This window comes from Dipteris shenzhenensis, chromosome 6 (assembly GCF_047967505.1).
Source record: "Dipteris shenzhenensis isolate YYH24624 ecotype China chromosome 6, Dip_SZ_1.0, whole genome shotgun sequence".
NCBI lineage: Eukaryota > Viridiplantae > Streptophyta > Polypodiopsida > Gleicheniales > Dipteridaceae > Dipteris > Dipteris shenzhenensis.
Window position 1 is genome coordinate 33,302,018 of NC_141601.1, and position 17,678 is coordinate 33,319,695.

A 17,678-nucleotide genomic window follows, 5' to 3' on the forward strand; every position below is an offset into this window, starting at 1 on the left:
ATTGTTTGGGTATGCATCACAAATCTATTTGGCATACTCTTACTGCTATGATGTAGCCTTTTCAGCCTGTCCCTTGTATGTTTACCACTCTTCCTTTGTTGGATTGGAAGTTTGATCGGGACTCTTTGGGCTATACCTCCTTTTCGTTTGTAGATCTTTCTGCTCTGAAAGTTTTGCTTCCACAACCTTGGATTCAACAGCGTGGGAATCTCTTTTGGCATCTTCATAAGCCCTTGCTTGGTGGAAGGGCTTCTGATTGATGCATTTGGAGTATATTAAAGTATGGATAGCAGAGGAATGTACTAGATTCCAACTTAGGAAAAAGGCCATTGAGATAGCAAGGGTGAGGGCAGCTAGAAAGGAGGGTAAGTGGGCCATCTATTGTTAAGGTAAGGCTCTCATCAAGGATAAAAATTTGAAAGCTAAAGACTCTTTGTCTATGATTGATGTTAGCAAGTAAATAAGTAGTTTTTGAGGACTGAATGCCCACGTTAGTGGCTCCACTCTTCAATCTTTCTATTGTATTTGGTTTTTGTTAGTCTCATGGACTTTTTGGTCTCCCAGAGAGTATAATCTCTCTCTCTCTCTATCTATCTCTCTCTCTCTCTCTCTAGCTTGAGCAGCTCGAGGGGCAGGTCACATAGCAGGAGTAGCAGTATTTTGGGGGGCAGATTGTGCAGCAAGAAGAGCCGCCTCAACTGCCTTATCGTCATGCACAACAAGTCGAGGTTTAGCTCCAAGGTTGCGCCGTGTTGCAGGAAGTATAGTTTGTTGGATTGCTTCATTAATAAGATTAGCCCACATTGGTGCATGCTAAGGCTAGGAATATAGAGAATGTGCTTTTTTAGATGGGTTGTGCGAGTACTACATGGCTTGCACTTTGTTCTTTTTCGTCCTAGAAGTGCTATTTGGTGGCAAATTCAACCTACTCCCCAAGCTCATCTTTTTCATGACACATTTTTTAAAGCCTTAGAGGGCTCTCTGTGAAGGGAGGGGTTGTGAGAAGGTCTTTTTGGACGTTGGGAGCATGAAGGAGGGTAGACCTTAGGGGAGCTTTTGAGGGATAGTGTAACCAGACAGTAAGTTTAGTACAGGTAAAAAGGAGGCAGGCAAGGACAGTGTAGGTTGAATCAACTGGGAGGAAAGGGGGGAGTGTGAGGTCCAAAAGGGTAGTGGGAAGCAGGAAGTAGTCACAATGTGCCATGGCACTATGAGAGGGGGCAGAAAGGGAGGCGTGTGATGTTGGAAGAATTGGGGATTGGAGTAGGCATCGTGAATTAAACATGGAGAGAATGAAGATGTGAGAGCAAGTAGTGGGATCTGTAAACAGGAATTGCGAAGGGCCCCCAAAATGGGGGTCCATAAGAGCGGAGAGCTGGGGTTTTTTGGGGAGGGTGGCATTTGAGAGATTGGAAGAGGGTAGCATGTGAATCGTGTTGTGAAACTTCTTAGGGTTAAGAAAAGTGGAAGAAAGATAGAAGGTGTGTTTGGGTGTATGGACTACTTAAGCACCTATCCTACGATGTGCATGACAATAAGAGCTAATCTTACAAATTCTTTTGGTTTCAAACTCTTTCCTGTGTTTAAAAGCTGGCTTAAAGGTTGTGCCAAGCTGAAGCAACTAAAAATTGGTCTACTTTTAGTTTAGGCAAAGAAAATCTTGATTATTTGAGTTTTGAGCATCGTTGATGGATTCTTTGTTGTGTGAGCTACGAAAACTGGCCTCGTAACACCATGAAATTTATTGAAGCTATCTAAATTGTTTACCCTTTCCTATATGTCACTTGTCACGTTTTGATATTTTGTCATATTTTCTCTTCATTCAGAGTGATCTATTGGTGGCAAGTTGTAAGTACAACCTAATTTAGGCTGCCCCTTAAAGTAAAACAGCTGAGGCGGAATTCTGAGATGCTTATACTACACAGGGATAAGGGTAAAATAGCCTGCAAATTTTTATGGATCTGTGGAAGGCATAAACTCATTTAAGTTTAAAAGTGAGTGCCACCTGTTCTGTTTCATAATGAGTTATTCAAGGAGCAGCTGTTGTAAGAATATGGCTTTAGTCCTCTTTATGGTCTACATCGTGCATAGGAATAATGCTTGTGAAGTATTTTGCAGGCAAGATCTGGATTTCAGGGTATGCTGCTCCAAAGGCACATACATCCGTTCATTATGTGCAGATTTGGGCAGGGCTCTGAACTGGTACAGCTCACTATTTTGCAATAGCCATAACTGTCTCTTTGTAGGTGGTGTGTGTTTAAATGGATGATGATGAATGAAAGGATTGTGGACTACTTTTTTGGTTAGTCTCCTCTTTTTGTGGTAATGGTTGACTTTAATACATACTACCAGTATGAACAAGAGTAGCTCAAAAGGAACATCTCCATCAAATGTTGGAGGGAGTGTATGAATGAATGATCAAGTGTGTTTTGGTGCATGGATATGTATGTATGTTTATATGTCCCCCCTTTGGGCACTGATGGCGTGGTTGGGTATATCATAGTAGCTAGTACCTGCTATTGCATCATGGAGTTTATGGTTTTCAACCTTGTGACTGGAACTGCACTACTTTTTTGATTTTTAAGAGGATGAATTTGTGCTTGGTTGTGGATTCATCTAGATATATGTTTCCGCTGTATTAGCAGACATGCAACTTTCACATGTGAAGTTTTTTTCCATGTTGCAATTGCCGATATTGCTTTAGCCTTTAACTTCTTTCTGCCTATTAGTAGTATGTTGCCTATCCACTGCCTTTCCTAAGCTTTTTTGGTTAGAATGCTCATCTGAAATGGATGCTGATGTGAGACCATATGTTTATATTATGGTCTAAACCCACTATTATGGGTGGATTCCATGGAGTGGAGCAGGAGGTGAAAGATACCTGGTGCTTAAATGGTAACATCTTGATTGTGATGGTGGTAGGGAGAGACTGACTTGAAGCTGATCACAGCATCATCAACCATGAAGCAACAGACTTAACACTCTGCCTAGTCTAGCTTATGCTTGTACTTGCTGGCATGTATGAGCAGTGCACCCCACTGCTGCCTACCTTGGAGCTCGTGAATTGTGCTTTGGACCTGGCTGCTTGTCCTCTGGGGAAAGGGGAATCAGAGCGCTGATGGAGTAGAGAGACTTGCCATTTGAGCCTTCATTGCCAGAGCAATCATGTGTCCTGAACACAAAAACCCCTATATGATCAGTCCAAGCCTCCAAACAATGAAGAAGGGGCGTGAATCCCTGTGGGGATGGGTGAAAAAAGGGAAGAAAACAATGAAGAAGGGGAGTGAAAGCAGCGGGGACGGGTGGAAAAAGGGACGGTCCCCTCTAAGTAGAGCTTAGAGAGGCTGGACCTCCATTGCAGGTGCTCTGGTCAACTTTTGCACCATGAATGGTCTCTGTGCCTCTACCTCCACAGCTTTGCATCATCTCTTCCCACTGATCCACTCTGCCCTCATATCAGCTAGCTCCTCCTCCTCCACCCTACTATGTCCTGTAGTTGACTCAAATGCGTAGAAATCTGTGACATGCGGTTGTGCTTGATCTATCTGTGTCTCATGTGACGCTGTCACCTCATGTTGTCTGATCTGTCTAAGTAGGGTCTCTTTGTGTCACCGCATCTCAATCAGATAGAGACCATGAAAATGGATTAGATTGAGAGTGGCCCAAAACTGTGCCCCTACTGAAGAAGGCGGTGGTATTGTCCACGGATCTCATAATAAACTAGGCAAGTACATAGGAAATGCTAGTCTCCATTGCATGCACTGTGAATAGCCGACAGATTTAGAGCTCTGTAGGTGTGCCTGCAGCTCTCTCTACCGCAATCCTTAGTTGATGGGACGAGACCTGCATCGGGGGTTTCCATTTTCCGAGCAAAAACCCCTGAGCGACGAGCGGACAAAAGGTGGGAGGGTCCAAATATATAGGCTCAAGTCATTTTTTGGGAGCAAAAAAATCCAAATTATTTCAAGGAATATGTAAGTAAATATGAAATATTGATAAATAGATATAGATATAAATATGCCTTTATATAATATACATATATAATGTCTAAGTGGTGACTTATTTACGACTTTCAAAAATCCTTTCTTTTCCTTTCACCATTGGTTGGATCATGAAATCTTGAGCAAATATCCTTTTTACAGTTCCTCAGAATGACCTAAGAAAAATATATAATACCTTTTTAATAGACCCTCTAAGTGTATTTTGCCAGAGGAATATGGTTTGAAGAGCTTGCCCCAACCCTATTCCGCCGGCAGAATACCCTTGGAGAGCCTACACAGAAGGAGTCATAACTTTTGCTCCTTAGCTCACATTGAGGAGCTGTAAAAGGGAAAAATGTTCAGAATCTCATGATCTATGCAATGGTAGGCTTAAAATTATACTTTTTATAGTTATAAAAGAGAAAAATTAAAAATTTCAAGATGTATATGAGAGTTACAACTTCTCCCTAATTCATATTATGGTAAGAAGGAGTTCAATAGAGACCACATTTCCTTAAAAGTACTTTAGGTTTGGAGAATTGGGAATATTTTGAAAATCCCTCCCTTGCCTTCCCATATTTGATAATGTATTAGAGATTAATTTATGATCAATTATAATGGCTTCAAGTATGAGGTTTCCAATATCTTTTTCCTACTCATCCAAGGAATATGGTATATATTGTTATATGAGAGCTTCAAATATGGGATTGCTAAAGATTAGGGAAACTCTTTTAAATCGATTGAATTACCATAATCCTCAAAAGAGAGTATGGTAGGGAGGTATTTATAGGAGTTTCTAAAGTGTTCACTGTTTGTTAATATATAGATGATGTTCTCTAAAATGAGGGTTATAATGAAAAGTAAGTAAGTATATGGTTCCATAAATGAGAAATTAAGAAAGAATTGTATATTCCTTTGAGAAATATACAAGCATGGTTGGTGTCAAAAATTATTGCTCGGACTTTTTTGCTCGTAGGTTTTTGCTCGGAAACTGTGCACATCCGACCTGCACTTCCTGAGACTAGCACAGAATGGTGTGATTATCAAACCCCACTCAAATGCACTAAGGATTGCCATTGGCAGATCCCGAGCAGGATGGACAGCCGGCCAGCAAGCGAGAGCACTTAGTCATCGGATGGGGCTTGGAGCAAGGCAAGCAGGGCGGTGACCAAGGTGCGAGGGGAGGGCGCGGGGGGAGACGGGCGGAAGTGGTAGGGCAAGAGCCAAGGCAGCGTGAGGGGCTGGGACAGCAGCGGGCGGGGTGAAGGTCGCGTTTTAGGCATGGATGGATCTTGGCAAATCCCTTACTCCCCTATTAGGAAGCATTTATGTAAAGTTTCTATTCTTTCCCAGTGAATCCTAGATAGCCCAAGTGCCCAAGCGGGGCATCCGTAAAAGATTACTGTCTGCACAAGCATGTTGTACATAAACTTTTTCATTTCCCAATTCCACAGATGCGCTTTGCTGCATTTATTTTGGAAGCTATATACAGCTTTTAAACCTCCAAAATTCCTCCTTTCCACGTATACATTGCATTTGTAGTTGTCGGTGAAATCTAGCCTACCGTCCTCGAGAGGCCTTGTGGGCCAATGAGATGAGGCACAATATCAGAGTAGTACATGCTCATACAAGCCGCTATGGGCTGAGGGAAAGGGCTCACTAAGATTCTTTGTTGAGTACTATACTAAACTAAGCTTGAAAGTACAAACTCAAACTCAAAGCTTAAAACTAGGAGCTAATAGCTAACTCAATCTCTAAGTCAGAGTCAGAATGCATAGCTAGGTGCCATGGTGGCTCTCCTGTGCGCTGTGAAAATATCTTATATGTATGTCTGTTTGGTTGTCTCGTGTTGTGGTGGGGGGTGTGGTCTCTGTGATCTGTGTATTCGGTGGGCCATTTCGAGAGTGACGGCTCTGGTCGGATGGACAACCATCGTGCGTGCTTTGGTCTGTAGCTGCATCGTATATGGCTCCTGTGTCTCTGGCTACATCCCTCCTCATCGTCATCTTATCCTATTGATCCATATGGCCGTAATGTTGACGTCAAGCTCTACTCTCAGCTAATTGTACAGATGACTCTAGTGCCACCCTCGGTAGCCTGCCTCTAGGCAAGGCCAATACCTTGTGAAGATAAGTAACCGTTTGGAAGATGGCATCAATCTCGAGCGGTGTCATGGCAAACTCTGGTGGGGGGGTTGAAGGCTTACTCCAAATTATCCTAGATTCCATAGTCACTTGCAGCGTCTCTAAATGTCACCACTCGATCGTTGTCAGGTCACATTCCGAGAAGGGGCTGCGTACATGGTTGTTGGCCTCACCAATGTGTCAAATATCCCACCCTTTGTTGGGGTGTCCCAAAAATGTGCCTGAAAGCAGTTTCACTCTAGTTCAGCCAGAGCTCCTACATGCAAGTCATGCCCTAATTGCGTGGGTCATCGTGATGACTGGCCCCGCAAAGACTGTAAAGGATGCAAGAGGGAGCAAGAAGAGTGCAAACGTAGGATAGATAAGATAGCTGAAAACATACAAGAGGTGAAGGTTTTGTCCAAGTGACACAACCTAAACCTATCCACTTACTGTGGTTAGGGGAAAAAACCTCTAATGAGGGAAAAGTGCCCCTAACTCACTTATTGACTATACATTGTTCATCGCCAGGCCAATGTTGATATACAAGGAAAAGATCAATCACCAAAAGGAGATAAGTTCAGGGCATTGCAAAATGCCTCAAACTTCTCACGTGGAAGTGCTTTGGTAAAGATGTCTGCAACATTGTCATGTGTGGAGACATAGATCATATTGATCTCCCCTGCATGCAACTTCTCTCTGACGTAATAATTATGAAGCTCAATGTGCTTCGTGCGAGCATGAAACACATGACTTTTTGCAACTGCTATAGCACTTTGACTATCAGTGAGAATTGGAGAAGGACCCTCCAATGATAGGTGAAGATCAGCAAAATAAGCGATGTAGCCACACACACTCAACTGTTGCTGTAAAAGCTGCCCTGTACTCAGCTTTACATGAGGAAGTAGCCACAGTAGATTGTTTCTTACTTAGCCAAGAAATGCAAGCATGTTCCAAAACGAAACAATTACCACTTGTGGACTACCTAGTGTCATAATCGCCAGCCCAATCTGAGTCACTGTAAGCATGCATCTACAAGTTACCCCCCCTAGTAAAAATCAAGTCATAAGACTTAATGCCTTGCAAGTAACGAAAGATGCGTTTTACAACTTGCCAATGTGCTATCTTTGGGATGTGCATATACCTGCTCACCTGTGATACTGCAAATTGAATATCGGGCCTTGTATTGCACAAATAAATGAGGCATCCAACGGCCTGGCTGTAGAGTGTGGCATCTAGTGATTCACATGCATCATACATAGTAAGCTTCAACGCTGGTTCCATGGGAGTGGCCATATGCTTGCAATCTTGCATGTTGAACCGATCCAAGAGCTTTTGCACATACTTACACGTCTCTCTTGTATAAACTGGATCCCTAAATAAAAATGTAACATGCCCAAATTTGACATGTCAAATGTGGCTTTCGATTTAGCTTTCAAATCTGCAATTTTCTCTTCATGTGACCTTGTGAGCAGCATGTCATCTACATAAAGAATGATGACCAAAATATCCCCGCTATCCTTCTTGATGTAGAGGGTACTTAAAGTTGGATTGTTATGAAGCCCCTTGCTGGTTAGAAAGGCATCAATCTTGGAGTACCATGCACATGGGGCTTGTTTCAGCCCATACAAAGCTTTATTCAGCTTGTAAACTTCATGTGCATTACCCGAAATTTCAAAGCCAGAAGGTTGTTTGACATAAACCTTTTTCAACAAGTCTCCATTAAGAAAATGAACATTCCAATCGAAATGTGCAGCCATAGCAATAACTGATGTGATAGTTGTCATCCTGGAAGTAGGAGCAAATGTCTCCTCATAATCAATGCCCTTCTTCGGAGCATAGCCTTTTGCAACCAGCCGTGCCTTGTACCTATCAATGTCTCCATCTAACTTTCCTTTTACTTTGAAAATCCATTTGGTACCTATGGCATTCTTTCTTGGTGGCAAATCCACAAGATTCCAAGTCTGCTTTTTTTCAATGGACTGCAACTCATCTTGCATGGCATTCATCCAATGCATATTGTCCTTGGCTTCTTCAAAAGTATCAAGCTCTTCCTCATGAAGAAGAGTACCCGCATAAGCTGATTCAACAGAAAGAGCCCCCTTTTCGTGCCTTGCTGTACTACGAGTTCTGTCAGGCAAAGAAGCATCAAGCTTACTCTCCCTGAGAGTTTGGAGCAGCCAATTAGCCAATTGGAATAGATTTGGCTGCATGTATTTCTGTAATCTCTTGCCTGACAGCATCTTCGAGCCTGTGGAGGAACTAAATCAGCTGGTGGCTGAATCGGGGCATGTGGAACATTAGGAGCTTGCTGCAAATTCTGATTTTCAGCAGGGATGTCAGATGCGGAACCCAAAGCAATGAGTTTAACCCCTCAAAAACATCATCTGATGTAGAAGAAGCTGACACATTAAATTCAGCTTGTGTATGTGCTGAATTTTTTGAAAAGATTGCATCTCTGCTAACAAAAGTCTTGCGTTTAGCAAGATTGTAGAGACGGTAACCTTTGCTCTCTGCACTATACCCAACAAATATGCATTTAATTGCCTTGCCTGACAGCTTATGTCGAAACTCAATAGGCACATGGGAATATGCAACACATCCAAAGACACGAAAATGATCTAGTGAAGGCTTTCTCCCATGCCAAACTTCATAAGGAGTCTTTGTTCTCAAAGCCTTAGTGGGTGCCCGATTTAAAACATAGTTGGCACACATGAGACCCTCAAGCCAAAACCTGTGAGGAAACTTTTTGCTTGTCATAAGAGTCCTATTCTTCCGCTCAGCTTTGCCATTTTGCTAAGGAGTAAGCCTCACTGTAAGCTGATGTGTGATGTCTTTCTCTTTCAAGTAAGCCTCAAATTCATGAGACACATACTCCCCCCCTTTATCCGTGTGTAGTGTCTGCACCTTGAGTCCTGTTTCATTCTCAACCCTTGCCACAAAGTGTCGAAAATGCTTAAACACATCTGATTTTTCTTTAAACCATAGACCCAAATGTAGTTTAAGTAGTCATCACAATAAATGTGACATACTAGAGATAACCACCCAATGCAGGAGTCCTCATGGGACCATAGACATCACTATGAATGAGATGTAATTTTCAAACAGCTCGTACTGTACTATCCTTCTTGAAGGGAAACCTGTGCATCAACCATAGAATGTTTTTGAATTGTCATCAAGTTGCCATAACTCATATGCCCATATCTAGCATGCCATAGCTCCGCAGTCTGCATAGCAGTAGTGGGAGTAGAAACTGCAAGTGCATCATTTGATCTTTTCTCAAAAACATCAAGCTGAAAATGACCACAAAACAACGTGCCAGCTAGTCTCAAAGCATAATCATTTTCCCTATCTCAGATTGAACACGTGTCATGTTCAAAGACAACCTGAAATTCTCTTTTATTGAGAGAGGACACTGAAAGCAAATTCTTATTGATTCCAGGTACATAAAGCACATCATGAATTCTGAATTTTGTGTCATCTGTGGCTGTAAGTACAATCTCACCAATACCACGAACTGAATAAGAAGAATCATTTGGACAAAACACCCTTTTCCTTGCGGGTGATGAAAGGATCATGACTAAGAGTCTGAAAAGCATAAGAGTCATCCTCACATGTGGCTGTAATATATGGATCAACCACCTGAAAATCAGAACTGCAAGTTAAAAAGGCATACTCTTATTCCACTAAGTTGGCTGAAGCATAACCGCCATCTTGTGCATGAGGAGCTGAATCTGTGACATGTTTACCTGAATCCTTTTTCTCCTTAGTGACTCGGCTTCTTGCAATATTGACAAACACCCTTTCTTTTGGACTTCTTTGCATCACTCTTAGCCTTGTGAGAAGACTGTCTAGAATCAACTTTATGCTGATGTGAAGGGTGATTTGCATGCTGCCTATGTTGAACCTTCCCTTTGGGCTTGAATTTCGAAAGCATGGCATGCTCACCAGCTCGTGAAGCCATGTTCTTCCTGCAACAAAAGCCCTATTACCTCATGAAAGGTGAGAGGGTTGCCACCCCCCCTCAAAGACAAGTTCAATGAGGTGTGAAAACCAAGATAAGACTCAGGAAGAGAATTCAAAGTGGTAGTGACCATCTCTGAATTTGGAATGATCTCATCAATATTCAACAATTGCTCTCTTAAATCCTGAAGTTTTGTGAGGTGCTCAGACATAGAGTCACCCTCATCCATATGAGTATGAGTCAACTCTCTCTTCAGGAAAGAGACCCTGGCATCATTGCGGTCTGAAAACATACTCATCCCAAGCTGCCTTTGAGGTCTTGCATGACCGAATGTGCGGAATAATAAACCTTTTGACAGATTGGGAGATAGGTGAAAGTGCTAGTGCATCACATGAATCCCACCTTTTTTGTTCTTGTGTGGGAGGCACCACTGCAGCAGCTACTGCACCTAGCACTTGTCCTGCACCATGTGCTTGTCTTGTACCCCTTCCTCCACCTTGTTGAGGAGTGCGAGGCACAACCACTCTTTGGCCGTGTCTCATCCCCATTGACATAATCCCATAAGTGTTTGCCAAGTTAAATATTGCGTACCATGAAACTCCATAAGGAGTAGTTGGTACCATCCAACTTATCCTCCTGTGTGAGGATGCCAAACACTTCATTCGGATTGTTCTGGGCCATAACTGCCAAAGAAAATGCAGCAAATTTGACAAGAATGTCCTTTCTTGGGATTTCAGATGCACAACCCATAGTGCGAAGAAATTTGTCAACAATGACAGCTCACTGTCAAAGCCAATCAAAGGCTCAAAATGCACCCAAAGTGTCCTGCAAATGCCCAAAAATTGCCAAAATAACAATGCAAAGATGGCAAATGTCTGCAATGTCACTCAAACTGAGTCCAAAACTTCCTGCAACAGTCCCAAACTGCTAGTACACTGCCAAATTGCATCCAAATGTCAGAAGCCCCAATTTCTTTAGGAAAATTGCATCCAAAAGAGGGAAAATTAGCTGAAACCCCCGAATTTTGCAATTATCTACAAAAGCCCCAAATTTCTCTGTAAAATATCAAGCAAAACCAAAAGCCTCAAATTCTGGAGCAAATCTTGTCAACAGATTGCAATGTTTGCAAAAACAAAATGCTCCAAATGCAATCTGCACCCATCACTTGCAAATGTAACCTGCAAAGGTCGTTTGCAAAGAGAACCTGCAAAAACAACCTATACAGAATATCTGCTTTCAATAGCTGCAAGTACACAAGCAGCCCATATGGATAGCAGCAATGCTGTCGCAACAGATGTGCAGGTACGGATTGTACGGCGCTACATGTGCGCGTGAGGAAATGTACGGCGTTGACGTCAACGCAAAAAAAGTACCGGATAATGTACAGCGCTGCACGCTTGTAGGTATGGAAATTCGTTCGAAAATGTGCGGACGGGTTGTCAGCAGGGTGTACGGATGGGAAGTAGCAGTTGTACGATGAGCTTGACGATGGACTCTAGGTGCAGGAGCAGAGAGGCAAGCTTGACGATGGGCTCTAGGTTCGGAGCAGAGACATGCTATAATACCAAATGAAGGATGCAAGAGGGAGCAAGAAGAGTGTAACGTAGAATAGATAAGATAGATGAAAACATAGAATAGGTGAAGGTTTTGTCCAAGTTACAAAACCTAAACCTATCCACTAACTGTAGTTAGAGATCCTAATTGTGATTAAGGAGAAAAACCTCTAATGAGGGAAAAGTGCCCCTAACTCACTTATTGACTATACATTGGTCACTTCCATGAATTATGGCGATAATTCCAACAGACTGTCCCTAAGTAGGTGTAGGACTGTATGGTCTCCACTGGCTCTCCTCGGTAGGTGAAGTTGTGTTGATGAAGTGCTGGCCATGAGGTGTTAAATAATAATCTTTGTTTTGCCAAGGTTAACTGTTAAGTCTCTCTCTACAAAACATCTCTAGGGCATCTAGATGTCCTTGTGAGCTTGCTATCGAGGAGGATAGAAGGACTATATCATCTACATATACTAATATTTCTATCATCTGATCTGCAAGCCATGATCCCTTGCCTCCTAGGCGGTCAATGAATGTCGTGAACTTGCCAATATATAACCCGAATAGTGTCGGTGAGAGAGGGCATTTCTTCCTCACACTTATTGTGCTCTCGACCTAGTTTGACAGGCTTCCAGGGGCATGTACTCTCCCTCTGACTGACTTATATAGACTCACCATCCCCCAAATCATGACATATGATCATGCGAGATCATGGGACTGTGTCAGATGCCTTCCGAAAGTCTCCAAAGCAGGCGTAGACTTTTTGGGATCTCGATCTCGCCTCCTCAATGTCTACCTGCAAAGTGAAGATATGATCAAGAGTGGAATGTTGTCTCCGAAAATCAGGTTGTCCCAGTGCTCGCTGCCTGTGCTGATCTCTCTCTCTAGTACCGACTCGTAAATCTTGGCTACTGTATGACCAATCATGAAAGTGCGGTAGTTCCCAGTATCCATGGGATCTCTTGCTTTGTGTATCGGCACAATGGTGGTGGTACTCCAAGCAGGGGAAAAGCCAGGTTGAACATCTATGCTAGGATTAGGGCCAAAACATCCTGTCCATGTGCGAAGTGCTCAGCCCGTAGTCCCTCATGGTCCTGGGCTCTCCGGTTGTGGAGCTGGCATAATGCAGCTCGCACATTTTGTGAAGTGAATAGGATGCGAGTGGTGGGCTTGGGGAGAGCGGACTTATCGGGTGGTGCCTGAGCCGTGGGACGTCATAGACAGGTGTCACATAGTGTGTGCCATACATATGGGTCTATGATGGGAATAGGTGGCTTTCCCCTTGGATAAGAGCCCCCATGCAAAGGTGGGATAACCTCCACGAAAAGATCGAATCACCTCATCCTTCCTATGTAAGAGGAACGCTCACCTCTTACACCACATCAAACGTCGTGAAATTCATTGTGCCTCAGATCTCGTCACGTGTCCCAAAGCCTATTGCCGTATGAGGTGGGATCTCATGATTCATCTCCCAGCACTCACCATCAAACCATGGGTTTTGTGGCATCTTTCCAACAAGGGGCAAACTGTAGATCCGGTCATGGGGAATGATCTGGTGGCAGAATCATGGATCACTGATACCAGTGTGTCTGAGGTACGAGCAAGGCCTACATCATAAGTCACTAGTCCGCAGGATAAGTGGCTCATGTATACTGCATCAGGGACATGATCGAAGTGTACCCGGACTTGGGCAAGGGCAGGTGGATCACAAACTATGTCTGGTAGTGTAGTCAATATACTAGATGAAAGGTATGAGTGGTTGGTGCCAAGAGGGGGGGGTAGGGACATGAAGTCATGTACCTGTGCCACAAAGGTCCGGGAGCCGCTAAGTAGTCTAAGTGCTACTACCTCCTCTGTGTGGGAAGCAGATAAGCCCTCCAGACAATGGCCATATATGATTAGATCATGTACCGCTCCCATCTCCAATATGTGTCTCCCATATATTGTCACATGTGGTGCAACCACTGAGTGTCTCACTATCCCAAGCTCTGCTGGGTCTATCTTTGGCACTCTGAGGGGTTCTGACTCAAAATCAAGCAACTCCACTTGTCCGTTCCCTGTGCGTGCATTGAAGTTACCTAGGAGGAGTACCTCTTCTTGTCTAGAAAACTCCATGATATCATCATATATTTTCTCATATGGGCTATGACCCTTTGTATTGCCCTCATGCACATATGATAATGTGTCTAGGGGAAAATAGCATACTGTGATAAAGAGTGGTCATGTATCAGGTGGCTGAAATCGCACCCACATATGCCGTGCATGTTCCTCCTTCCGCATCGCAGAGATAAGCGTTCTCAAGTGTGACCTAAACAGAATTGCTACCCCTCTAGAACGTTGTATCCTACTATCACTCCTCGTATCCCGACTCCCAAGTGTATCCTGTGCTATTCATTGAAGTCACATAGGAGGAGTAGCTCTCCTTGTCTCATATATTCTGTCATATGGGCTATGACCCTTTGTACTGACCTCATGCACATATGATAATGTGTCTGGAGGAAAATAGCATAGTATGATCAAGAGTGTTCATGTATTAGGTGGCTGAAATCGCACCCACACATGCTGTGCATGTTCCTCCTTCCGTATCGCAGAGAAGCGTTCTCAGGTGTGACCTAAACAGAAATGCTACCTCTTCAGAACCTCGTATCCTACTATCCCTCCTCGTATCCTTTTTGAAGGCTGACTCCCAAGTTATCCCATGATTATGGTTAGTCCTCTCTCTGGACTCTCAGAATATCACCTCCTTGTCGGTGCAAATCTCTGAGAAGCCCCTTGGTTCTAACCATAAGGTGCCATTGTAGTTCCATACTGCTATCTTCAATTCGTGTTGATCCCTCACCCCATGGCCTCGACATCGTCATGTGTTGTCCCCACCTCTCCCCCCCCTCCCCTCCCCTCTTTCTTTTCTCTCTCGAATTATGACTATCCCATCTCTATAGATAGCCCACCTTTCCTTCTTCTTTGGCTGCCATTACATGTATCATGCCCTCTCTAAAGACGAAAGGGTCTAGGAGACTGAAAAAACGATACATTCAGGTGAATGGGTGGGCCTTCAAGTGGGCATCTACATCCGCCTAGTGGGTGTAGGGGTTCCACATCCGGAGCCCACTAAATTGGGCTCCGGATGTGGAGAGGTTTGGTGTCATGGAGAAAGAAAGAAAGATTTTATTCAAGTCTTTGAAAGATTGAAGATCTATGAGACTAAAAAAAACTAATACAATGAGCTGTATGGGTGGAGCCTCTAAGTAGGCATGTGCACCGAAGACAAATACAACATAAACATAAACTAGTACCAAGTGTTTGAGCCCATGGAGAGGATAGGGACTTCAACATGGCGTCACAGTGGTGGCCTCTGTATGTTGTCCAAGGAACCAAGTCCATGTGGCATACTCAATGCCCCTTCAAAGGTGAGATTGATTAGTGATAGTGCCTTGACATCTGCCATTGGAGTGTCCCCCACTAGTAGGCCTCTAACAAGGACATTCAATGATTTATGGTGTCTTCTTTTCTCCTCCTCTAATGCATCAGAAGTAAATTCTTTTTTTGGGGCTGATGTGCCTTTCTTGACCACTTCAGTCCACACTTTCATTTTTCCTTTCCTTTCACTTATTTGCTGAGAGATTTCTCCGTGTTTGCCTTGCATGGTGACTTATAGGACTGCGATATCCTTCTTGAGTTTTGCAATTCTCTGCTTTGAATTCCTCTAGTGCCTTGCCATAGTTACCAGCCGAAACGGAAACGGAAGAAACGGAAACGGAAGAAACGGAAGAAACGGAGTTTCCGGGCCCCGCCGAAACGGAAACGGAAGAAACGGCAATATGATACAATTTATGTATAAAAATTTATTTTTTATACATAATATAATTATCAATAGAGTGCAAATCATACATAATACAAATTACAATTATCTATACTTGAAGGCTGAAGCTTCAGGCTTCAGCCTTCAAGCATCAATGCATCATTCATGATTCATGCCTCTATGATTCTAAATTCTTGAATGATGCTTCAATAATCTGAAATCAACATGTATCATGAGTCATGACTAACAAGTTTGGCATTACAAGAATCTGAAATTTAGAAGTTTGAAGTACTTAAATGTTTAAACTTAGCACACAAGTTGAAACTTGAAACTTGAAACTTGAAACTTGAAACTTGAAAGTATTCAATGTCCAGACTCCATAGATGATCATGATTCATGGTCCACAAATTTCATGATCATGATTCATGACTCATGACTCATGAGTCATGCAAGACTCAAAATAAAAGCACTCATGGATGATATAAAAAAACAGCAGGACTACTGATCATCTGCATCATCCATGGCCTCCTCGTCATCGTCATCCTCTGCGTCCTCAGATAAGTTCGAGGCATCTGTGTCACTGTTTGAAGAAGAATCATCAACATCAGGATCAGGACCATCGGGTGCAACTGAAGTACTAGCACCATCTCCAGATAGTTGAGTGTATGATCGTGTGTGGTGTGCTGGTGCTGACAGCTCCTCATACAACATGGTGTATATGTCCAGCTCCTCCCGTGGGATATCTGGTATGACCTCCATCTTCTCCACGTCCACCTTGTCTACATTCACTTGGCGAGGTTCGGGGCAGCCGGCGGTGAACTCAAGGAGACGGAGGTTGCAATGACAAAACACCAACCGCTCCAATTGAGCCGTGCTCAATCTGTTCCTCTTCTTTGTGTGAAAGAGGGCCCAAGTGCTCCAGTTCCTCTCACAAGGACCGGAACTGCAGTCCTGTGAGAGAACACGTATAGCAAGGCGTTTCTGCCATAAGCCAATTAAGCCGAGATAAGTATCAGGAACTTGATAACTTTAAACATATTTGTAGTAGATAAAACTTCAAATTACTTAACGACTAAGCTCCAACTAGTGGCGTTGGAACTTGTCTCTTAGACTCTTACCAAAGTAGGAGTACAGTTGCCATATTTCACCAGGAGACAGGTTGCAACTGTGTCTCTCAGAGCCTAGCTGTAGGTCGACCAAAGGAGAGGCTATGATTGCGGAACAATAGAAGTTCATCCTCCAGTCTTCGTTGCATCTCCAAGTCACCACCCGTCCAATTTTGTAGATACTGTTGCATCCCCTCCTCCAACTCGTCATTCTCATATTGCTCTTGACTGCGCCAGAGCGGATGCAATACATGTGCCACCGCATGGATTGGGCGGTGGAACCAATTCCACCGCTTATTCCATATAGCACGGATGGACTCAACCCTAAATCATGCCACAAGAAATTAGAATGCATTATGCATGCAAAATTCATAGACTATAGATAATAGTACATACATAATATATATCTGAAAATTCCAGGCTTCATGATAACAAATTGCCATTTAGTAACTGCAATAATTATACATATTACAAAAGTAAAAAGTCTTACTTATCAGGCGATAGGGAAGTGTTTCTGTTGAGGGCCTCTCCAATCTTGTCCATAAACTCGTACAAGAGCCCTAATGTGCTTCCCTCCATGTCTGTGATGCGAAGCACCGTGTAGATAGGATTAATCAATTTGATTAATGCCTCCGCCTCATTCCACCAAGACTCATCCATGATCATGCGAAAAAATTTGATAGACTTTGCTTGGCCTCTATCATCCCAATCTCCCCACTCCCGAGACACAACCGTGCGCAACAAGCCCTGGCGCACTCGCACATGCCTCTCCACCACTATGAACATGTAAGCAAACCTTGTGGTTGGAGGTTTCAATAGCTCAAGGTCACTGTAAGCCCGATAGATGCCGAGGACTTTGGGTCTCTTCGTGACAAACTTCACGATACTGCGGGCTGTGGAGAAGATGGCATCAATCCAAGGTATCTTCCCTAGGTCCTCGATCAAAAGATCAAGGCAATGTGAGGCACAGGGTGTCCACACAATCTTAGGAAACTCATCTTCTAACATGGCACCCATTGACACACAATTGCTGCCATTATCTGTCACCACCTACACCACATACTCAACACCTATCTCCATAATGGCTGCCCATAAATGCTTCCAAATATACAGCCCTGTAATCACTGTACCTGCAGTGGAAGCGTCTATGGCTCTC

The 17,678-nt window shown here is 43.4% G+C and overlaps 1 protein-coding gene across 2 annotated transcripts in view; it reads left to right on the forward strand.

Moving 5' to 3' along the window:
- The window catches only part of LOC147901077 (Pseudouridine synthase family protein), a 135,760-nt gene that overhangs the window by 110,170 nt on the left and 7,912 nt on the right, over positions 1–17,678 (forward strand). For both annotated transcript variants that reach the window (XM_087376333.1, XM_087376334.1), the window contains one exon: positions 2,119–2,202. In XM_087376333.1, the coding sequence (XP_087232459.1) occupies positions 2,119–2,202 (84 nt within the window). The remainder of the gene's footprint in view (positions 1–2,118; positions 2,203–17,678) is intronic.